The sequence below is a fragment of the Nicotiana attenuata genome, unplaced genomic scaffold (assembly GCF_001879085.1).
Source record: "Nicotiana attenuata strain UT unplaced genomic scaffold, NIATTr2, whole genome shotgun sequence".
NCBI classification, from domain to species: Eukaryota; Viridiplantae; Streptophyta; class Magnoliopsida; order Solanales; family Solanaceae; genus Nicotiana; species Nicotiana attenuata.
Genome location: NW_017670344.1, coordinates 132918 through 157827, shown reverse-complemented (window position 1 = coordinate 157827; position 24910 = coordinate 132918). Strand labels below are relative to the sequence as shown.

Here is a 24910-nt window from a genome sequence, read left to right as displayed (position 1 = left end):
CTTGTTACTAATGATCATCTGCGTACTTTTTATTTCAAATTAACTATTGCTGCGATCTTGATGTCTTTAAAAACATGTCCAATATCTTCTCCATGGTTTTACGTCAAATAGAACCGCTAAAGCTCAAATGCGTAAACATTAAACTTATTTTTCCTGTTTGAACTCCTTTTCATTTTATTGAATGAAATATAATTCTAATGTTTCCTCCAATAATATAAATGCCACTGGAAATGGAAAGTGCTGGACCATCTTTAAAGTGTGGACTCTTAACCAAAGGAAGTCAACTCATTGAAAGAGAAAAAGGAAATGAAAAGAGAACGAAAAAAGGAAGCAACTGAGCAGTCATTCATTGTGATAAAGCTAAAAACAGTAGCTCATCGTGTTTAAACTATCTAATGTAACAACAACCTACTTTGGAACTTTACGTTAAATTACCCTTCATCAGCAGAAATGGAAATGAATTTCGCAGTCTAATTTCTTTTTTGTTGACAAGTTATTAACCCATCACGTCTGTTGTAATAATTACATTAAATACCATGGAGTTGGAGTTCCATTATCATTCTGGCAAAGTCCTTCAAATTATTAGTACTACTAATTAATAACAACACTAGATACAGAAGCAAAGAACTAGATATGGGGTACTGGTGATCAAGGGAATGGAAATTGACCAAACTCATTGGTAGATGCACAATGGTCCATGTCAAATGAATTTTGGACATAGCTATCTAAGTACCCAGCGGTGACAGGAACATCCGCAAAATCAGAAGGCATCATATTGGCAACATTAAAAGGATCATAATCCAACATTAAGGAACAATTAGTAGTAGAATTTTGCTTTGCAGCAAAATAAGCAAGGCGAGTTCGAGCAAGCATTAGATCATGTTGTAGCTCCACCATTTTTCGTTGTAACGAAGCTATAGCGCCAATGCAACCGTAAACAGGGTCCCTGAGTCTCACCTCGGCCTCGTAAACGAGAGAATTAACGGTGTCTTCTCGTTGATCCTCAGGCACTTCGTTCAGGATCTTGCTCACATTGCTAGCCCCAAACACCTTGTGAACGTTGGCGAATTTCTTGGGCTCGTCGGACCGGAAATATGGAGCGAATTGACAATGGGGAGTGCACCTTCTCTTTAAGAACTTGCAAGCTGCACAAGATGAGCTTGAACGTGGCTCGTTACTCTTCATGCCTTCCTCTTTTTCTTCAAAATTCACCTTAATACGGTTTTGGCTCCTCATATTTATAGGCTTTGAGCCGATAACACATGTCAAATATTTTAATTTGCACTATCCTAACAACAGGCCCATTAGCTCAGTTGGTTAGAGCGTCGTGCTAATAACGCGAAGGTCGCAGGTTCGAGACCTGCATGGGCCAAATTTTGTCAATGTTTTTCCTATCCTTAGTTATATACTCCATATGCTTCACTTTTCTGGAAACTTAAATAAGTATTTCAGTTTCATTGCCATACAGAGAGATAACTTGTGTAATATCTAATCCTCTTTTCAAACGGTCAATCACAATAGAATCCAGTTTCTTTTCTTTTCCATTGAGAATTTAGCTAATATTTCATTTTTAGAGATCACAATGTAACTTTCCCATTTTTATGTAAAAGAAGAAAGAAAAGACAAAGCAACTCAAAAAACTGACCCAGTGCCTGACAATTGATAGGTAGTGGATAGAAAATAGTGAAAGATGGGTTATTGGTATATATTTATTTCTAGATGAAGTAATATGGAACATGAGAGTTCAACACTTAATATACGTTTTAGAAAAGAAAAAAAAAAGATGAGACAATTATGTCTTGATAAGTTATTTGACCCTTGTGGAGGTGGGGGTGGGGGGTGTTGGGGAGGGGGCCGGTGGGGACAATAGGACGAGCTGGCTCATCAGCAAAGCTAAGATGAGATGTTTCAACTGATTATCAAAAGAAAAGAGATTTCACAAGAATAGGAAACCCTATAGAAAGTTGTATCTTCTCTAAAAAATGGAAACCTACGAACCTATGGATTCGCAGCTTACACAAAGATTCAAAGAATTGAATTGCACTATATTGGAGCGGGGACTTAGTTACGTGGAATAAAGTGAAACATGTTTGCATAGTACACTAGGACCTTTTATATTTTTGAGGTGATCCTCGGACACCATCAAATTAAATTGACATGTATAATTTTTTATATCAAATCTAATAACCTGACATATAACTGATTACCACTATTAAGTTTTGAACTGTCAAATTGACTACTGCAATTAGGGTTTAGAATTAATCCGAAGAGAGAATACAGAAGGGAGACGGAAGAAACTATGTTAGCTCATGCTAGAATGAGTACATGTACAAGCTTATATAGCTGATGCTTTCTTCTCTGTCACGTGCGTGTCACGTAACTCTGACTAACTTCATCAACTAACAATTAACAACTAACTGATAGCTCATTAATCACTAACTGCTTCTAACAACCAGCTAACAGTTATGCTTATGCTCTTCTAGCTGCACTCCTCTGCTTCTTCGAATATACATTCCAATACTCCCCCTCAAACCGGAGGGTGGAAGACATCGAGCACACCTAGTTTGGAAAGAAGAAGATGATGTTGGCTTACACCTAAGCCTTTGGTTAGCAAATCTGCAATCTGTAACAGAGTAGCTAGATAGGTAGTATGAATCATCCCCTCTTTTACTTTCTCACGAATAAAGCGACAATCGATGTAAATATGCTTGGTTCTCTCATGGAATGTGGGATTTTTAACAATTTGGATAGCTGCTTTACTATCACAATGGAGTGGAACTAGTCCGGAATAGACACTCCTAGATCCTGTAACAGACTAAGTAGCCACACAACTTCTGCTACACATGTTGTCATGCTTCTATATTCAGCTTCTGCCGAGCTTCTACTAACAATATGTTGTTTCTTCGACAACCAAGAGATTAAAGAGTCACCCAATTTGATGGCATAACCTGTCACTGAGCGCCTAGTGTTAGGGTATGCAACCCAGTCTGCATCACAGAATGCATTTAACTGAGTTGTGGAGTTCTTAGACATGAATATCCCTAAGCCTGGGTATCCTTTAATGTATCTAATCACTCTGAGTGCTGCATCCCATTGTGATATCTTTGGTTGTTGCATGAATTGACTAAGGACTTGTACCGTAAAGAAGATGTCTGGCCTTGTGATTGTTAGATAAATCAATTTTTCTACTAATTTTTTATAGTTGTTGATGTCCTCCAATAAAAGATCATCTGTTCATCCTGTCAGCTTATCATACTCTGTAGTAGTCAAGTTAGTGTTGGCTTCAAGTGGTGGGGACACTGGCATTGCACCACTTAATCCCACACTGACACCAATTCTAGGGCATACTTCCTCTGATTAACAAGTATCCCTTTTTGTGATCTGAGCACTTCAATTACCCAGGAGTACTTGAGCTCGACCAAATCCTTCACTCTGAAATTATTGTCCAAAGTTCGTTTTGCTTCATCAATTAAACCCTTGCCACTACCAGTGATAAGTATACCATCCACATAGATTAGGATGATCACAATGCAACCTTCTTGTTGCTTAGTGAGTAGTGAATGATCATGTGGACTTTGACAGTATCCAGCTTCCAATAAAACAGTAGTAAGCTTGATGTTCCATTGTCTTGACGCTTCTTTAGCCCATACAGAGATTTCAGCAGTTTACAGACCCTATACTCCCCCTATTTATGGAATCCCTGTGGTAGGTCCATATAGACCTCCTCATATAAGTCTCCTTGAAGAAAGGCATTATTGACATCCATTTGATACAAGAGCCAATTCTTTGAAGCTGCTATACTGATTACTGTCCTGACAGTAATCTTTTTTGCCACTGGGGAAAAAGTCTCATGGTAATCTAGTCATTCCAATTTGTATATCCCTTGGCCACCAATCTAGCTTTATATTTGTCTATCTCTCCATTGGCTTTATGTTTAATTTTGTATACCCACTTAGAGCCTATGGCTTTCTTCCCAGCTGGTAGTGTCACTAACTCCTAAGTCTTGTTGCCTTTTAATGCATCCATTTCTTGTTGCATTGCTTGGATTCACTTAGGATCTAAAGAAGCTTCTTTGAAAGATTTAGCCTCAATTGGTACAGAAAAGGAACCCAAGTAAGTCTGATGACTTGGACTGAGATGGGAATATGTGGCATACTGTGATATAGGATATGTGCAATGTGTTCTTGGCTTAATAGTAGTGATATAGTCCCTAAGCCATATTGGTGGTCTGGCCATTCTACTTGGTCTACTATTGGTGGCTTCCTGCACATGAGGATCTTGGTTTACTTTTCCTTCTTGTTCATGTTGATGAATGGCATTGTGAGTAGGTTGAGAGAATGAATTTTGATCAGATGAATTAGCTGGAAGGTTCTCATCTAATTGCAATTGATCTGCTTGATTTCCTGTGTCTGGTGTTGCATTATGAGGCTCATGTGAAGAAGAAATTGAGTCATTTGTCTCTACTATTGAACTTGAAGATGTAGTATTTAAATGTGTTAAGTCTTGTGCAACAGGTGGCTTAACAATAGGAATTTCTACATATGTAGAGTCCATCCTTCCATACACCGGTTCTCTGAATAAGAAGATGTGTGGTGCTTCCTCATGTCCTGCAGTTCTGAAAGGAAATATGGATTCCCTGAACTGCACATCCCTACTGACAAAAAATTGATGACCATCAAGATCATAAAGCTTGTATCCCTTTTGTGTTTCAGAATATCACAAAAATATTGTCTTCCTTGCTCTAGATGCAAACTTATCATCTTTAGGCATTCTACCTGCATAGCAAAGACAACCAAATACTCTGAGGTGATCCAATTTTGGCGGTCTGCCATACAATAGTTCAAATGGTGTTCTGCCTTGCAATACTATAGATGGGAGTTTGTTGATCAAATAGACTATTGTTCTAACACATTCTCCCCAAAACCTGGCTGGCATTGAACTCTGAAAACTCAATGCTCTAGCCACTTCTAATATATGTTTGTGCTTTCTTTCCACAACTCCATTTTGTTGTGGAGTATATGAGCAACTACTTTGATGTATAATACCATTACAAGCTAACAATTCATTGTATTTGGTATTAAAAATTTCTGTGCCATTGTCGGATCTCAGGATCTTAACATTCCTATCAAACTGATTTTTTACTAAGGCAAGAAAGTTTTTCAACACCACAAACACCTCACACTTAGATTGAATCAAACAAATTCATGTGAATCTACTATGATCATCTACTATAGTAACAAAGTAGTACTTCTTATCAAATGTAACTTTCCTATATGGTCCCCAAACATCAAGATGTATCAATTGAAAAAGACTATCAGTTCTGCAACTACTATTAAGAAACATTAGTCTTCTTTGTTTTGCTAGGGGGAAAATCTTACAACATTCTTGAATGATGATGTCAACTTTATTCTTAAGGCTTCCAACATGTTGCATAGCTCCAATTGAGGGGTGTCCTAGTCTTCGGTGCCATAGCTTGCCACTGGTTTCCTGCTTATGAACAGCTGCTCCTACTACTGGTTTTATTACCTCCTGTAGTATGTTCAATCCTTCCCTCTCCTTACCAATCCCTAGAACATTCCCATTGAAGAGTCCCTGAAACACACAGAAATCAGGGAAAAACAAAGCTACACAAGAAAGCTGCTTGGTTATTTTTGATACTGAGAGAAGGTTGAACTTGAAATCTAGAACATGTAAGACATTTTCAAGTTCATATTTTCCTAGGATCACTACATTCCCTACATTTGTAATTTTTGCTTTACCACCAATTGGTATCTGCACCTTGCTATTGTTCTGATCTTCCAATGATCTAAAAGCAGTCAATAGCTCTCTACATGATGTAATATGGTGTGATTCCCCTGAGTGAATTATCCATTCAGAAGTAAAGGTGTTGGATAACTGTGAGATCATACCAGCCATATTACTTGTTATGTTACCCACATCTTCATTTGAGGCTGGCTTGTCTAACATGCTCAAAATCTATTTGTATTACTGCTCTGTAAAGAAATGGCCATGTCCTTGCCCTTCTGATATATTTCCTCCATCTTCTTCCATTGTGGAGTTAGCAAAGGTCCTAAATCCACCTGTTTGTACACTCTTCTTCTTACTCTTGAAAACCTGTTCTAACTATCTTATAGCAGTTTTCTTTCAAATGTACCTTATATCCACAAGGTCACAGACTATTCCAGGTTTCTTAGGCTTAAAATCTTGGTATGTCTTCCCTTCTAGCATTGTTAAAGGGTCTCTATTTATATCTACTACACCCAGACATGTTTGACTTTCCTCTTGAGTCACAGTAGCATATGTTTCATTAACAAATACCACAGACCTCCTTGCCAAAAAATTGCTTCTTATGTTACTATAAGTCTCATTAAGTCCCATAAGAAATTGCAGTAAATGCTGTGATCTTAAGTGCAGAACATAAGGTAGAGATTCTTCACAATCACATGAGGGCAAAGGAGCCAAAACATCTAATTCATCCCTAAACACTTTCATCTTAGATTAATAAGTAGTGACTGAGTTAGTACATTGTATCAAGGTTGCAATCCCATTCCAGAGATGGTAAATCCTCGTCATATTCGACCTATCAAACCTCTCTTTGAAATCACTCCAGACTTTCTTAGCATTGGATGCATAGACGATGCTTGGCATCAATTCACTCGAGATTGTGCTCCTTATCCACAATAAAATAATCGCGTTGCATTTCTCTCATTGCTCAGCTAATTCACCCATGTACATGCTCTTGATGCATATTCCTTCCACAAATCCAAGCTTGCTTTTACCTCTGAGTGCTAATTTTATCGCTCTACTCCACAGTGCATGTTCTCAGGCCCTATGAGTTTTAGAGGAATCAAAACTAGTCCAGGTGCATCTCTAGCTTGAAGATATAATGGATGATTATGATCTAGCGACGTGACTTCATTTCCTGCCATGGCTGTGGGAAATTGAGCAAGCTTTACGTTCTTTAGTAGCCATCGAAATCTCGCAGGAAAATCAGTCACCCTTAGAGACCTGCTCTGATACCATGTCAAATCTACAATTAGGGTTTAGAATCAATCTAGAGAAAGAATACAGAAGGGAGACGGAAGAAACTATGTTAGCTCATGCTGGAATGAGTACATGTACAAGCTCATATAGCTAATGCTTTCTTCTCTGTCACGTGCTTGTCACGTGATTCTAACTAACTTCATCAACTAATAATTAACAACTAATTGATAGCTCATTAATCACTAACTGCTTCTAACAACCAGCTAACAGTTATGCTTATGCTCTTCTAGCTGCACTCCTCTGCTTTTGCGCATATACATTCTAATATCTCCATCTCAACTGTGGAAGATAGAAAGCTTATCAAGTAAGCTAGATCACAACAGGACCGACTGAAGGACTAGGCAAGTAAGGCATATGGCTTAGGCCCCCAATTTGAGGGGCCACAATTTTAAATGGAATATATTATATGTTAATTTTTTCTTAGAAAAGTTTAAGTGTTTTATAGTATAAATTTGTTATGTGACTGTTAAGGGATGAAAAAGTCCTCCAGAATAAAGTTAACATATCTTTATAATTTCCTTAAACTTGATAAATCCTTCATTTTGCACTTTTTATATTCTGACCACTAAAGCATAATAGTCACTCTAATATTGATGGCTTAGACCTATATTTTGAAATAAAGTTTTAAGAAAAGTAGTACAAGTAGCAGATAATACTCTAATCGATATACTTAATTACATAAAAAGATTTAATTCTTTCTCAAATGCCTAACAGTTGCATCAACAGAAAGAAGATTTAAAAATAAAATAGATAAAAATCTTACATAAGATCAATAACATCTCAAAAATGATTAAATTGGTTAGCTATATATCAATTGAAAAATAATTACTAAAAGAATAAATGATAAAAATTTGAACCTCTAATTGTAGTTGTGCTTTAGCCCCCAAGTATCTCGAGTTGCCCCTCCTGGATCACAACCCCACTGTCAACGTATAAAAGGAGTATGACTTAAATTCTTTATTTTATTTTCTTTTTTATCGACAAATCTTAATTCTTTACATGTTTGAAGTATATGTTGTTGGAATTTAAAGACATGCATTGCCTTAAATTAAGTGGAGTGAAAGGGAAATGGAGAAAATAATTTTTGGAGGAAAATGAAAGATTCAAATTCATTAAGTCTTGCAAAGTGGATTGTCCCACATTGGATGGGGAAACCATCCAATATGTGTTTATATTGAGAAACACATTCTCTACCTCTCAAAAGGTTGAGAAGAAGAGAAACCCCTCGCGCTGTCGTCGTCGCTCGGCTCGGCTTTGGCTTTGGATTTGGATTTGGATTTGGTCAAATGATCGATAAGATTAATTTTGGACCTAATCTTAATTAATTAATTTTAATTAATTGACAGTTTCCTCCTATTATTACTTTTTGAATTAAAAAGAAGTTAACGTTGTTCTGTTCAACAGCCGTGTCTGTTAACAGACAAAGAACCCAACGTTCTTCTTTCCAACAGCCGTGTCTGTTAATAGACATGCCCTAACTCCATTCCTGAACAGGTCTGTTCGCACTGTTTAGGCAGAATCATTGGCCTATAAATTCCAGAGGCTTTGCCTTATTTCAGTACTCAGTTTTTTTTACAGACATCACTCTCAAAAACTCTCCTTCTTCCTAACTAAATTACTGCATCGTTTTCATCAAAACAAAATAGTAAGTCGTGTGATTTGCAGCGTATCTTTGAGTTCGTTGGAATTCTGTGATTTGTATTGCCACTATCATAGAAACGTTTTCTATTCTATCCTGGGAGGAAGTAACCCATAATCCTTGGCAACTGTGGGAGGGTTATAATTCCTTAAGGAGACACAAGAAATTTGTGGGATCGGATTTAACATTCTGCTTCATCTCTTTTCGTTTATCTTTCCGTTAAACATCTTTCGAACCAGAACACTGTTGTTAACAAGCTTAAGGAATTATAATTTATTTTTAGTAACAGTGTTCTGATTTGGCTTGATTCTGAAGTAATAAAAACTTCATCAAGTAAAATTGGTTTGTAGTAATCGGTTTGAAGATTAAAAACTTCACCAGATTGCTAATTTCGATTGTATTGTTTAAAATTGTTTTGTAGTAGTCGGTTTGAAGATTATAACTTCACCAGATTGCTAACTTTGGTTTGTGTTGTTTTTCCAGAAAAAAATGACGAATGGGACGAGTGATGCTGTTTCTGCTAACACTAGGACAGAACAAATTGGTTCTGCTCAGGCTGCTGCACCAAACGTTGCCCCTGCACCAACAATTGTGAAGGCTGAAAAACCCGATAAATTTACCGGGGTTGATTTCAAACGTTGGCAGCAGAAGATGTTCTTCTATCTGACAACCCTCAGTCTGCAAAGGTTTATCAATAAAGACGAACCTGTTGTAGCTGAAAGCACTCCTGACAACGAGAAATTTCTGGTAACTGAGGCTTGGAAATATTCTGACTTCCTTTGTAGAAATTATGTTCTAAATAGTTTAGAAGATATTTTGTACAGTGTCTTTAGTGTTTGTAAAACTTCGAAAGAGTTGTGGTACGCTCTTGAGAAGAAGTACAAAACTGAAGATGCTGGTTTTAAAAAGTTTCTTGCTACCAAGTTTCTAGATTTTAAAATGGTGGACAACAAGTATGTTATCTCTCAAGTTCAGGAGTTGCAAGTGCTGGTTCATGATATGCTTGCAGAGGGCTTGGTGATCAATGAAGCCTTTCAAGTGGCGGCATTTACTGAAAAATTGCCTCCATTGTGGAAGGACTTCAAAAATCAACTACAGCACAAATGCAAGGAGATGACACTTGAAGATTTTGTGGTGCGCATAAGGATAGAAGAAGATAACAAAGCAGCAGAAAAGAAGTCTCGTGCAAGTTCTTCCATTGCTGGTGCAAACATTGTTGAAGAGGCACCAACTAATAGCAAGAAAAGGAAGAAGCCGTCTGGGTCAAAGCAGAATCCGCCTAAGAAGAAGTTCAAAGGCAACTGCCACAATTGTGGAAAATATGGGCACAAGATTGCAGAATGTCGTGCTCCAAAGAAGGATAAGAAAACCCAACAAGCAAACATTGTTGAAAAGAACAATGATGTGGAAAACTTGTGTGATATGCTCTCTGAATGTAACTTGGTAGGAAACTCCAAGGAATGGTGGATTGATTCAGGAGCTACACGACATGTTTGTGCTAACAAAGGGTTATTTACTTCTTATGATTCTGCAGGTCTAGACGAGACCATCTTCATGGGCAACTCCGCAACTGCGAAGATTGAAGGCTATGGGAAGATTTGCTTGAAGATGACGTCTGGCAAAGTAGTTACTTTAAGTAATGTACTCCATGTTCCAGAAATTAGGAAGAACTTAGTTAGTATTGCACTTCTCGTTAAAAAAGGGTTTAAGTGCGTTTTTGTTTCAGACAAGATTGTAATAACTAAGAATGAATTGTATGTAGGAAAAGGCTACCTAAATGAGGGCCTTTTCAAACTGAATATAATAGCTATTGATATGAATAAAGTTGAATCTTCTTATTTTCTTGAGTCTAATTCTTTATGGCATTCCCGTTTAGGTCATGTTAACTTCAAGACATTGCGGAAAATGATCAATTTGGAAATATTGCCTAAGTTTAATTGTGAAAATACAAAGTGTCAAATATGTGTGGAGTCTAAGTATGCTAAGCATCCTTTTAAGTCAGTTGAAAGGAATTTAAATCCTTTGGACTTAATTCACACTGATATTTGTGATATGAAGTCAATACCATCTCGTGGTGGGAAAAAGTATTTCATAACTTTTATTAACGATAGTACAAGATATTGTTATGTATACTTGTTAAATAGTAAGGATGAGGCAATAGATGCATTTAAGTAATATAAGAATGAAGTTGAGACTCAATTAAATAGTAAAACAAAAATGATAAGAAGTGATAAGGGAGGTGAGTATGAATCACCATTTGAAGAAATATGTTTGGAGTATGGTATCATACACCAAACAACTGCCCCCTACTCACCAGAATCCAACGGGATTGCAGAAAGAAAGAATAGAACTCTTAAGGAGATGATGAATGCTTTATTGATAACTTCTGGGTTACCACAGATTTTGTGGGGGGAAGCTGTTCTAACAGCAAACAGAATTCTTAATTGAATTCCCCATAGCAAAACGCAATCCATACCATATGAAAAATGGAAAGGAAGAAGTCCTAACTTGAAATATTTCAAAGTATGGGGGTGCTTGGCAAAGGTTCAAGTTCCTAAATCCAAAAGAGTTAAAATAGGACCCAAAACTATGGATTGTGTATTTATAGGATATGCAACAAATAGTAAAGCATATCGTTTTCTTGTTGACAAATCAGAAAATCCAGAAATTCAAGTGAATACAGTAATGGAATCAAATAATGCTAAATTTTTTGAGCATATATTTCCATATAAAAATGAAGATGAGACATCTATTCCAAGGAATAAACGTCCACGGGAAGAAACAAATGATGAGATGCATAATGAGGAGAATCCAAGACGTAGCAAACGTCAAAGGAAGTCTACATCATTTGGTCTAGATTTCTTAACCTTTCTACTAGAAAATGAGCTTCAAACGTTTAAGGAGACTATGTCTTCTTCTGAAGCACCATATTGGAAAGAAGCTGTCAATAGTGAGATACAATCCATTTTGGACAACCATATGGGAGTTAGTTGATCTTCCTCCTGGAAATAAACCTTTAGGTTATAAATGGATATTCAAAAGGAAGATGAAAGCAGACGGCACTATTGACAAATATAAGGCAAGACTTGTAGTCAAAGGCTTTAGACAAAAGGAAGGTCTTGACTACTTTGATACATACTCGCCGGTAACAAGAATTACATCCATTCGGATGTTAATTTCTTTAGCCGCGGTATATGGCCTTGTAATACATCAAATGGATGTGAAAACAGCTTTCTTAAATGGAGATTTAGAAGAAGAAATCTATATGGAACAACCTGAAGGGTTTGTGGTTCCAGGAAAGGAAAAGAAAGTTTGTAAACTTGTTAAGTCTCTTTATGGACTAAAACAAGCACCTAAACAATGGCATGCAAAATTTGATGACACAATGTTGTCAAATGGCTTTAAGATCAATGAGTGTGATAAATGTGTTTACATCAAAGACAATCCAAATCATATAGTCATTGTTTGTCTATATGTAGACGATATGTTGATAATGAGTAATGACATTGCTAACATTAATGCCACAAAGCATATGTTAAGCAGGAAATTTGATATGAAAGACATAGGAGTTGCTGATGTAAATCCTGGGAATAAAAGATCCATAGAAACTCCTCAAGATCTTGCACTATCACAATCTCATTATAATCAAATCAGTTTCTTGAAAGATTCAAGCACCTTAAATTTTAGAGTTTCAAAAACTCCTATTAATGTGAATCTTCCGTTAAAGAAGAACAAGGTGGGAAGCAAGTCTCAACTGGATTATGCTTCGGGTTTTTTGGATGTTTAATGTACATCAATGAATTGCACACGACCCGATATAGCATGTGCTAATAAGTAAGTTGAGTCGGTTACACGCATAATCCAATCAAACTCATTGGATGGCAATGAAAACGTGTCTTGGGATATCTAGAATAAATACTCAAGATTATGCGTGCAATTCAACAAATACGCAGTGGTAGTTGAAGGGATATTGTGATGAAATTGGATCACCGGCTCACATGACTCAAAATCCACAAGTGGATACATTTTCACTCTTGGAGGGAGGAGCTGTGTCCTTGGAAATCATCCAAACAAACTTGTATAGCTCGCTCAACGATGGAGGCTGAGTTCATAGCTTTAAGACAAAGTTGGTGAAGAAGCTGAATGGCTTCGGAAATTTTTTGAAGAATATTCTGTTTGGCCCAAACCACTGACACCTATTGCATTCACTGCGAATAGTCAATCAGCTATAGGAAGGGCAAAGAATGTTATGTAATAACGGTAAGAAGTCGTCATATAAGACAGAAGACATAAAACCGTTAGACATGATCTCTAAGAGGAATCATTTCAATTGACTTCATAAAGTCAAAGGAAAATGTGTCGGATCCGCTTAACAAAAGGCCTTACTAGAGAGGCAGTTGAGTTCACAACAAAGGGAATGGGTCTGTGGTCGATGGAAGTCAATCATAATGGTAACTCTACCTAGAAGACTGGAGATCCCAAGATCTAGGTTCAAGGAGATAAATAAAGTTATGAAAGACAGTGGAACATTGTCAAAATAAAACTCTGTGATCCATTCTCATGAAAGGACAATGTTAAGGGAACAAGGATAAAGCGGTTAAATCTTTTTAATGATTATCTAATTCTGATACAGGAATATCAGAAAAAATGTAATCTCCCGGGATTATAGCTTAGAAAATCACCTATGTAAGTGTAAAAGTGTAAGCCGCTTCAAAGGGGAAGTTTAGCAAGGCCAAAATTCTCTATAAACTTATGAAACACAGAGGTGTTCATGGCTGAAACGAACACAAACAATGAGAACCAAAGACGTTTAAGGTTAATTGTGTGACTTTATGTTGTCTAGATATACACCAAAAGCTCGACAGTTCAAAGATAATCAAAATCTACGGATTGACCGAGTATATCCGATATAAGTTCTACTATGGAAAGTTCAAAAGGGAAACCTACTTATCCAAATGCAGCTAATCCTTAATTGCAAATCACACAGTTTTTATGCATATCCTCTTCTTTTAGGCCATTCCCCATTCATGTGGGGGATTGTTGGAATTTAAAGACATGAATTGTCTTAAATTAAGTGGAGTTAAAGGGAAATGGAGGAAATAATTTTTGGAGGGAAATGAAAAATTCAAATTCATTAAGTCTTGCAAAGTGGATTGTCCCACATTGGATGGGGAAACCATCCAATATGTGCTTATATTGAGAAACACATTCTCTACCTCTCAAAAGGTTGAGAAGAAGGGAAACCACTCGCGCCGTCGTCGTCGCTCGGCTCGGCTTTGGATTTAGTCGATCGATAAGATTAATTTTTTGGACCTAATCTTAATTAATTAACTGACAGTTTCCTCCTCCTATTATTATTATTATTATTATTATTATTATTATTATTATTATTATTATTATTATTTTTAATTAAAAGAAGTTAACAGCCGTGTCTGTTAACCCAACGTTCTTCTTTCCAACAGTCGTGTCTGTTAATAGACATGCCATAACTCCATTCATGAACAGGTCTGTTCGCACCTGTTTAGGCGGAATCATTGGCCTATAAATTCCAGAGGCTTCGCCTCATTTCATAACTCAGTTTTTTTTTTACAGACATCACTCTCAAAACTCTCCTTCTTCCTAACTAAATTACTGCATCGTTTTCATTAAAACAAAACAGTAAGTCGTGTGATTTGCAGCATATCTTTGAGTTCGTTGGAATTCTGTGATTTGTATTGCCACTATCACAGAAACGTTTTTCCGTTCTATCCTAGGAGGAAGTAACCCATAATCCTTGGAAACTGTGGGAGGGCTATAATTCCTTAAGGAGACACAAGAAATTTGTGGGATCGGATTTAACATTCTGCTTCATCTCTTTTCGTTTTTCCGTTAAACATCTTTCGAACCAGAACACTATTGTTAACAACTTTCACATACAAGGATAATTTGTAGAGGATTTGACAATAATGTCATAATGTTGAAACTACAATGAGTCAGTCCGTTAAAACACGTGTGTTTATTCCAAAGCTTGAACTTTCTTCCCCAAAAATGAAGGATATCTTGTCAAATTCATTCGAAAACAATTTCCTATATATACGTTTATGTTTTGTAGTGACGACAAACATCATAGGAATATTGGATTCTATCTGCCACAACATACATGTTTGCTCAGGTGGCCAACTTTATGTTGTTCTTTTAAGAGAGATATCAATATAAACAATAAGATTTCTGGTCATAACAAAACAACCAAGAACGTACACTAGAAATATTGTTTATAAGGAAGTATTAGGTGAGATGTGTTTCATTACATGTTTGTACCTCATAAAATCAAAATAAGAAAAAATCACATATATTTAATTAAAATTGTATTGTTCATCTTCATAGATTCAAATGATATTTTATTATTTTGATCTCAACCAAGTAGCCATACGTTCGCCACAATAATCATTCACAAAAACCTATACTTTATTTTTTCTTATTTAATAATTTATTCTATATTTTGTTTAAATAATAATAATATTATTTTACAAAATTATATATTATATCGCTCGACACACACGTGTAATGCACGTGTCGAGAAATTAGTGCAATAAAAATCCTTAAGACCACTTTAAAAATTGTAGATTAAGTATTACTCTTAAATGGAAAGGACATAATACCAAAAATAAAATAGAGTGATATTGGTAAGTTGGAACCCCAACTAATGACTTTGGTTAATCTAGCTTATAAGCAATTTGGATATTTGCTAAACGTGTAAATAAGTCAAAAGTTACTTAAGCCGATAACATCTTAGAAACTCTAGTTTCTTTTGAAATGTAAAAATTTTACTTTGGTACCCAGTTTTGACCCTCCTATTTAAGTTATACCCTATTTTCTAAAATTATTTAACCCATACTCATTTTCCGGGAACTTCAGACAAAGACGGAGTGCCTCTATTCTGCGTCTTCTTTATTCTTCTTTCTCCGCCTAGAGCTTCAAAGAGTAGGGTTAGTGAGTTCTTTTGGTCGTCTCCTTCTATCTATTTTATTTTATTTCCAATCGGAAAGATCTAGAATATGATCAAGAAACTTGTTTAAATTGGAAAGTTTCTGTCAATGGATAGCTAATAGCATAACCATCTTGCCAAAAAATAAGCCAATAATGGGTCAATATAATAGGTGATCTGTGATTGTTGAAGATACTAGATTAAGCATCAGTAGTAAAGTGGTTTAGCCGGTCAACTAGCATCGGAAAAGCTTCCCCTTTTTATTTTGATCCTTGCGAACCTTGCTTGGTGGCTTTTGAATTTTGAAGCTTTGGTTCATTATCGATAAGGCAAGATTCTTGTCATGGATTTCAAGGTTCTTAGGATCAGTTTCTACCGCTTGCAAAGTTTGCCTACAACAATAGCTACTAATTAAGTATTCAGATGGCTCCTTATGAGGCCTTATATGGGAGGCGGTGTCGGTCTCCGATTGGCTGGTTTGAGCAGGGTGAGGCTAGGCTACTAGGTACTGACTTGGTTCAAGATGCCTTGGAAAATGTCAAGTTGATTGAGGATTGGTTTCGCAGGGTACAGTCGAGATGTTGCTTATATAGTGGGAGAGAAGGTATTACTCAGAGTTTCACCCATGAAGGGTGTTATGAGGTTCGGGAAGAAGGGCAAGTTGAGCCCTCGGTATATTGACCCTTTTGAGGTGTTTGAGAGGATTGGAGGGGTGGCCTACAAGCTTGCATTGCCACCTAGTTTATCGAGTGTTCACCTAGTGTTTCATATTTCCATGCTTCGGAAGTACTACGGTGATCCGTCTCATGTTTTAGACTTCAGCACGGTTCAGTTAGATTGAGATTTGGCTTATGATGTGGAGCCGGTGGCCATTTTGGATCAGCAGGTTCGAAAATTGAGCTCAAAGAATATATCTTCAGTGAAAGTTCAGTGGAGAGGTCAGGCGGTCAAGGAGGCTAATTAGGAGACTGAGCGGGAGATGCGGAGCAGCTATCCACACCTATTTGAGACTCCAGGTATGATTCTAGATCCGTTTGAGGACGAACGTTTGTTTAAGAGGGGGAGGGGGATGTAATAACCCACAATTATTTTGAATATTGTAGCCCCTTTTCCCCATTTATTGTTTATTCTATATTCGTTTGTTATTATGTGACTTGCTGGCGGTGGTTAGTTCGGTCCTGAGGATATTTTCGAATGAATTGGGACACTTAGTCCCGAGGTTAGAAGCCTAAGTAGAAAGAGTTTACCAGATATTGACTTATGTGTAAACGAATCTAGAATGGAGTTTTGATAGTTCTGTAGCTTCGTATGGCAATTTCGAAATTAGGAGTATGTCCGGATATTGATTTGGAGGTCCGCAGATCGTTTTGACTTGAATTGGCGAAAGTTAAAAAAATTAAAGGTTTGAAAAGTTGAGAAGTACTCGGATTTTGGTTCCGAAAGTTTGAGTAGGTCTGTTGTGCCATTTATGACTTGTGTGCAAAATTTAAGGTCAATCGGAGTTGATTTGATAGGTTTCAGCATCGATTGTAGAAGTTGGTAATCCATTAGTGTCAATAGTCTTGAATTGGGGTGCGATTCGTATTTTTGATATTGTTTGATGTGATTTGAGAATTCGACTACGTTCGTATGATGTTTTAGGATGGGTTGGTATGTTTGGATGGGGTCCTGGGGGCCTCGGGTGTAGTCGGGTTGATTTCGGATTGAGTTGTGGACTTATGCAAAATTTGCTGGTTCAGTTGGTGCGTTCGCACTTGCGGTGGGAGTGGTCGTAGATGCGGTACCGTAGGTGCGGTGCTTTGGTCCCGCTTAAGCGAAAGCGCTTCTGCGATGAGGAGTCCGCAGGTGCAGATCTTGGCAACTTGGCTATGATTGCAGATGCGCGAGGTGGCCGTGGGTGCGGATGCACAAATGTAGGTGATAGGCCGCAGAAGCGGTCTCGCAGGTGCGTGATTGTGACCGCAGATGCGGCTGGTCGGGAGTTTAGTGCTTTCGCTAGATGCGGACGTGGGATAGCAGAAGCGGAGATCATGACTGCATGTGCGGTTTCGCTCGGCAGAATAGATATAAATGAGGGTTTGAGTCTTTTCTTCATTTTTGGACTTTGTAAGCTTGGTTTGTGGCGATTTTGTAGAGGGGTTTCACTCTAAATCAAGAGGTATGATACTTTTGATCACTTTTGTCCATTAATATTGAATACTCATTAATTTTTCCACCTAGATTATGTATTTTTAAGGTGAATTTGGGGGATTTTTGACTAGTAATTGGAGAGTAAAATTTGGGGATTTGAGTGTCGATTTGTGGTCCGAATTGGATAATTTTGGTATAGTTAGACTCGTTATTAAATGGATGTTCAGATTTTGTAAATTTTGTCGGGTTACGAGGCGTGGGTCTGGGGTTGACTTTTGGATTGACTTTTTGAATTTGGTTAAAGAACTTAGCTTTATTGTATGGGATTGATTCCTATAGCTTGTATTGATTATATTAAGTTGTTTGTGACTAGATTCGCGTCGTCGGAGGCCGATTCGCAAGGCAAGGGTTTGTTGGAGTATTGAGTTGCGTACTTTGAGATAAGTAACACTTCTAAACTTGGTATTGAGGGTATGAATCCCTGGAATACGTGTTATATGGTTGGTGTTGGGGTGATGCATATGCTAGGTGACGGGCGTGTGGGTGTGCATCGTGGTAATTATGACTCGATTGATTATGTGGTACTGTGTAGTTATCCAGTCTTGTTTCTATCCGTGTAATTCCTACGTGTCAGAGTAACTGAGCTGTAATCTATGTTAGAAAACATGTTTAGGCTATGTGCTTATTCTGTTGGGACCCACTGAGGTCATTCGTGATGTTGAGTTATTTGCTTAAGTTGAAATTATGTACTCAGTCATATTTATTCATTTGCATATCATATCTCTGTCTCTGTTACTGTTACATCATGTTATCATTGTTTGGGCTGAGTGGTATGATATTTGTGAGCCCGTGAGACTACAGAGATTGATGACTGAGCTAGGGCCCGAGAGCCGGATTGTGAGTGATATTATGGGATCGAGCTGCATGCCGCAGCATGCCTTATTTGCTTATTTATTATTATGGTATCGGCCTGCACGCCGCAGTAGGCCATATTGGCTTTATATAGTGCTTCGGTAAGATCTGCCCCTCCGGAGTCTGACATACCAGCAGTGAGCGAAGTGACCCGTATAATGCTGAGTGATTGTGTGTGATGAGTGGGAGTTTGAGACAGACAAATTTAGTACTCTGAGAGTGTGAGTACCTGGGATAATCACTGTGATGCATTACATTTGACATGTAGTCGTAAAGATGTAATATTCCTCATGCTAGCTGTACTTGGCATATTTTATTAGTGTTGAGCTTAAATTGTTGAACGCGAAAACATGCCTAAATTTATGTACTGTGTACGAGCTGAATTGGAAGTTTTCGGAGTTATTACTGTCATTATTTTGTTATATTTGTGTTTTCATGATTTTGATTTGGATTGTATCTTTCTGAGCTCGTCATTGCTTTCAGCCCAAGGTTAGTCCCGTTACTTATTGAGTACATTGGGTCGCTTGTACTCATACTACAATCTGCACTTCATTTGCAGATCCAAGTACATCTGGACGCGGTGGTTGCTAGAGTGGTGATAGTACCTGTTGGGAGATCTTGAAGTAGCTGCTATGGCACCCACAGACCTTGACTCTCCTTCCTCTCATTTTTTTCAGTATTGTTCTATTTTCTCAGACAGTTGTACTAGAGTTTTAGACTATATTGATATTAGTAGCTCATGTACCGGCGACACCTGAAATTTTGGATTTGTTGGCGTTGAGTTTTAGTTGTTCTTATCAATTATCTATGAGATTTTCTACTGTTGAACTTATTAAAAATCATGCTTTAAATTCAAATGTGTAGTTATTATGTGATTGTCGGCTTGCCTAATAATGTGATAGGCACCTTCACGACAGGTTGGAATGGGTCGTGACAATTACCTCACTGTATTTATGAATACAGTCGCGCGAATACATGGAATACAACAAAGTAGCAACGAAATTTCTAGCTACGGCCAGTAACTACGGATATTATAACTATAAAGCGTTAATAGCCGTATAACAATTGTGATTTCTGAAAATTCCTTTTAATAGTATGGTGTTTCGTAACACACATAATTATATATTTTCAAGATTAATGTAAACAAATGCACAATACTAAATCAATAAATTTGGATTGAGTGTCAACACATACATACATATATATACGTATCAGAGAAAGCTAAGTTAAAGACACTGAATCCATTCTTATCTGCTGTACATTATTATTTTGTCAAGCTCAGAAAGATTTTACATTTAAATGTTAAATATAACCCTTCGCATGCATTCTCTGAACAATGGGATTGATGCATTAGATTGTTCTAATATCATTCTGACTAAATGAGTGCAATGGACAAGGTAAAGTTTTATCTTAAATCCATCATATGATTATTGTTCTTGTTTTGACTCTGTTAATTACTGGCATCTCATCATTAATACAAAGGTTGGTGGATGCAGTCAGATGGCAATAAGATGCACCAAGATTACCAGTTCTAATTGACGGAATTTATCATAAATCATTGATTTGTACAATCTCAACAATGATTTTAAGGTTAAAGTTCTCATTTTATTATTCTTTTATTTTGAAGGGCCAAAACTGGATACATTCGACTCTACCCGTTAGTCCCCTTTCTTCCCTGTGTTTATCTGTCGTTTTTTTCTAAGTCCTCTTTCCTTTAGCATGGTCTCTGTAATATTAAATTAATTGTGATTTGTGCTCTGCCATTAGATTCGTCACCGATCTATACAATTATTGTTTTAAAAAGCAAGACCAAGAAACTTACAGTCGACTAGTATATGTTGAGTAAAATAAGAAAACTATATTCCTCTAATAATCTAATTAAATTTTGATAAAAGCTTGGGAACCTAGGTATTTAACCTGCCATTAAAGTATCTGAATATTATAACGAGAATTATTAGATTATTAGAGGAATATAGGTTGCTCAACCTGTTTAGATATTGTATTATGTTTAAAATATTTGAATAGAGTAACCGCCTAAATAAATCATCTTCAAACATAGTACACATAACTAAAGGGCATGTATAATGCTTGTGTGCTAAGTGAACACAAAATAAATCTCCCTTAATCACCACTAATTAACAATATTATGCGTGGACAATTAAGATTTGTGGGACAATTAAGATTTGTGGTTATAATTAGCTGAAAAGGACATGATAATATTAGTACAAATTAGTAGGTCAGATCAACCTTACTTTAGAGATAAAAAAAAATAGAGATTGATCTTACAAAAAGCACTAATAGCTCTAATTAAGTGGAGTTTAAAACAAGTAAGAAAAGATGCCAAAAAGCATTGATTTGATTTCCTTCCTTATAAAAATGACATCTCATTTGGCTCTGTCCTTAATCACATCGATTCCCATCTCCGTTGGATCCGTCGCTTGAACTTCATAGTGTATTCCATCTAGAACTCTTCTAATGCCATCTTTTGAAGTTGCATATAACATTGTTGCTCTTATTCTTGATTCTGCTGGAGCCCTGAATCCACCACATTACCATACAATATGTATGTTAGAAACTAAAATTATGAGTTAACTCGCTAGTGTAAAAATACATAAAATCAAGCACATACACATATATATAACGAGAATATTCATCATATTGACTAGAAAGGTTAACTCTATCTAGATATGAGTTTTCGTGATGCATAATCAATTTATGTGAATTTTGTAAGCCACAACAAGTTGTACTAAATGCTAACTGAAAGATTATATTGTGTATATAAGTCAAATATAACAAGTTGAACGCCCTTAATAAATTTTTGATTGAGATGGAGTTGAAAAATCGAGTAAAAAAGGAAAAAGTTAAAGAGTAAGAATTAGAGACCATGCAATAAAGAAGATCTTGCTTTTGTGGCACTTATCGACAGTGACAAAGTCGAAATCATAGACAGCATATCGGCAGTCGTCTTTGGGAAGAGAGGCAGCCAAATCATCATAACTTTCACCAGGTCCGCCAACTTTGTCCACAGTCACCAACTTGGACTTCTCATCAATCTTGAAAACTATGTACCTATGAACCTTCTTCCATTTCATCTCCATGAATGAATTCTTGCATTCATCAGTTACCCACATGCCCGTTGTCGCCTGTATTAATTAGTAATAACAAAAGTTAATTCAACATGTACTATTACGATGATCAACAGAATAGGAAAAACATAGAGGATTTGATTAAATACCATCTTAAAAGCCATGGCCATGGTGACTTATTGCTAGGAAAAAAGAGAAATATTTTTGATGATCGTCTTTCTCTTCCTTATTTTGGCTAATAGGTTAAAGTGATATATGAGGAAACTAGTGTTGGTATGCAATTGTGCGGGGTTGGGGTTTTAAATAGACGTGGTTATTGAAATGCCACAAAATTAGGGGTTATATTACGAGTTTGTCCATTCTAGATCTATGTAATTTGCTGCACATGTGTATGACAAATTGGCCTGGCCATTATTGGGGTGTCTGCTTTGCCTTGGAAGGTTTTTACAAGCCTCAAGTGAAGACCCCGGGGTAGTAATATGGCAATGTTCAGTGGGGTTCATGTACTGTTGCTTCGATCTAGCAGAAAATGTGACCACTTGAAATATATTTGTAGCACCTTATTTAAAATATATCAGTTTTTATAAACTATTTAGGGGTCGTTTGGTATGAGGTATAAGAAGGTATAAGGGTGGTATAAAAATTTAATACCACCTTAATACTCTGTTTGGTTAGCAAACCAGGTATAAGTTATCCCGGTGTTAAAATTAACACCGGGATAACTTATACCTTATAGAAGGTGGGGTAATTAGCACCGGTATAACTTATACCTTCTTCTTAGAAATTATGCAATTGTCATTCTTAATACAACATACCAAACAATGAATGAACAACAATCCCAGCATAACTTATCCCAATATAACTTATACCGGCATAACTTCTTCCTTCTTCTTCGGACCTTCGGGTCTGAAGTTGAGCTCTAGCAAAACCTAACTTCATACCCAAGCTTTGAAATTTGAAATGCCAAAATTCAAATTAAGACTCATGTCTAAAATTGATCATGAGACACCTAAAACCGTGTAGACTCGTACATGAATAATTGAGTACTCAAGATTTAATGTATATATTATATATATAAATCTAAGACCAAACTGTCACAGAGGTTTAAGAATTGGACAGGGTAACATATTTTCACTATCGTACATCATTAAATTATAAATCCGTAAATCGTATACCCGGAAGATATACAATGTACATAAATGTTGTTGTATAAATTTTTAACACGTGAATTTTATAAACGGATAGAAACGAGTAAATAATTACTCCGCCTGAGTAATCATGTAAAAGTCTCAAGTTTTAAAATTTAGTAATAGTAGGTTTCATGTTTAATCTTTCCTAAAAACTATTAAATATTTTAAGGTAAAATGGTACAAGGTCTTTATAAAAAAAATAAAGGAAATTGTTTAGCCATATGCGATTGGTGGTGACAATTGGCTATTTACATTCTAACATTAATATACTTTTTTTTTTCTTTTTCTCATAATAAAACTTGTACTTAGTACTTAGTTTTTTCTTCCTCCCATTAAGCTATTTATTCTCTCAAAGACCAGGGCAATATATTGAATAAATTAAATTTCACACTCTCTTTTATTATTTGTCAAGTGTTCTAAGCTTTGCAGCTAGCAGAATGAAGCACTTAAATTTTATTTTTATATCAAGTAATCATCAACTTTTAGAATCATGTCTTATTGACATAAGAAAAGAAAGAATCGAGAAAATAAATAGTCTACACAAACACTAAAATCTAAGAGTGGTGCAACAACGGGAGAAATTCAAAAATAGCCAGATTTACCACTGGTCGTTGAAAAATAGCCAAGTTTCAAAAGTCATCGAAATTTAGCCACTTTAAATCTGAGCGAAAACACTGTTCAAAATCCGGAAAAATACGCCCGCAAATTTTACGGGAGTTCAAGCATAATTATGCTGGAACTCCCGCAAATTTTACGGGAGTTCCAGCAAGTATAATTGTCCAGTATAATATACTGGAGTTTGGAGCACTAGTGCTCCAGTCTCCCGCAAATTTTACAGGAGTTAGCAAAGTATACCGGTCCAGCATAATATGCTGGAGTTCGTACACAAATGTACCAGAACTCCCGTATATTATACTGGACCGGTCCCTGTTGCAGAAAAATAGTGGCTATTTTTCATTGACTTGATAAACGCTGGCTATTTTTCATTGACCAGTGTGAAAACTGGCTATACCATGATATTTTAACCGCAACAACATTTAGATGTGGATGAGGAGACATGTTTGATGTCTTGTATCAACTTGGCTTGGCCCTACCCTCCATTTGTGAGAACTAAAAGCCTTTCAGCCCACAACCCTCCATCATGGGGCGATGTGCACAAATAGCCACTAACAGCTCATGTCTTTATTTTAAAGCCAGTGTTTTAAATGTCTTTAGTCTTTAGCCACTGGTTTAATAAATTTTAACTGCCCGGACGAAAATACCCTTCTGCTCATGTCCTTAACTTCAGGACTTCAGGACTATATGTCCTTAACTTTTGAACTTGAAACTCTAAGTTCAGGACTTCAGGACTACATGTCCTTAACTTTTGAACTTGGAACTCTAAGTTCAGGACTTCAAGACTACATGTCCTTAACTTTTGAACTTGGAACTCTAAGTTCAGGACTTCAAGACTACATGTCCTTAACTTTTGAACTTGGAACTCAAACTTCAAGACCAAGCATCCTTAACTTTTGAACTTGTAAGTCAAAGTTAAGGACCTATTGTCCTTAACTTTTGAACTTGTAACTGTAAGTTAAGTACTGCTTGTCCTTAACTTTTAAACGTGTAACTGTAAGTTAAGGACTGTCTGTCCTTAACTTTTGAACTTGTAACTGTAAGTTAAGGACTGCTTGTCCTTAACTTTTGAACGTGTAACTGTAAGTTAAGGACTGTCTGTCCTTAACTTTTGAACATGGAAATCAAAGTTAAGGACCTATTGTCCTTAACTTTTGAACTTGTAACTGTAAGTTCAGGACCAAATGTCCTTAACTTTTGAGCTTGTTAGTCTAAGTTCAGGACCTATTGTCCTTAACTTTTGGGCTGCTTAGCCTAAGTTCAGGACCTATTGTCCTTAACTTTTGATTTCCTTCTTCTTTATAATTTTTTTTATGATGCCTAACCAAAA

General features: G+C 36.6%; 2 protein-coding genes and 1 non-coding gene across 3 annotated transcripts; 1 reads left to right on the top strand and 2 right to left on the bottom strand.

Annotated features, from left to right (window-relative positions):
- Positions 1–398: 398 nt before the first annotated feature.
- LOC109238145 (LOB domain-containing protein 21) lies at positions 399–1191 on the bottom strand. The gene has a single exon (XM_019404580.1). The coding sequence runs from the start codon at positions 1183–1185 to the stop codon at positions 649–651; it is 537 nt and encodes a 178-aa protein (XP_019260125.1). The 5' UTR covers positions 1186–1191; the 3' UTR covers positions 399–648.
- Positions 1192–1298: 107 nt separating this feature from the next.
- TRNAI-AAU lies at positions 1299–1372 on the top strand. Its single transcript has one exon. It is a non-coding gene; the product is annotated as a tRNA-Ile (tRNA).
- A 19486-nt stretch (positions 1373–20858) lies between these two features.
- On the bottom strand, positions 20859–22050 carry LOC109238144 (actin-depolymerizing factor 5-like). The gene is made up of 3 exons (XM_019404579.1): positions 21925–22050; positions 21573–21832; positions 20859–21224 (listed from the first exon to the last, which is right to left on the bottom strand). Exons 1-3 carry the CDS (start codon positions 21943–21945, stop codon positions 21074–21076), a joined length of 432 nt encoding a protein of 143 aa, XP_019260124.1. The 5' UTR covers positions 21946–22050; the 3' UTR covers positions 20859–21073.
- Between the last annotated feature and the right edge of the window lie 2860 nt (positions 22051–24910).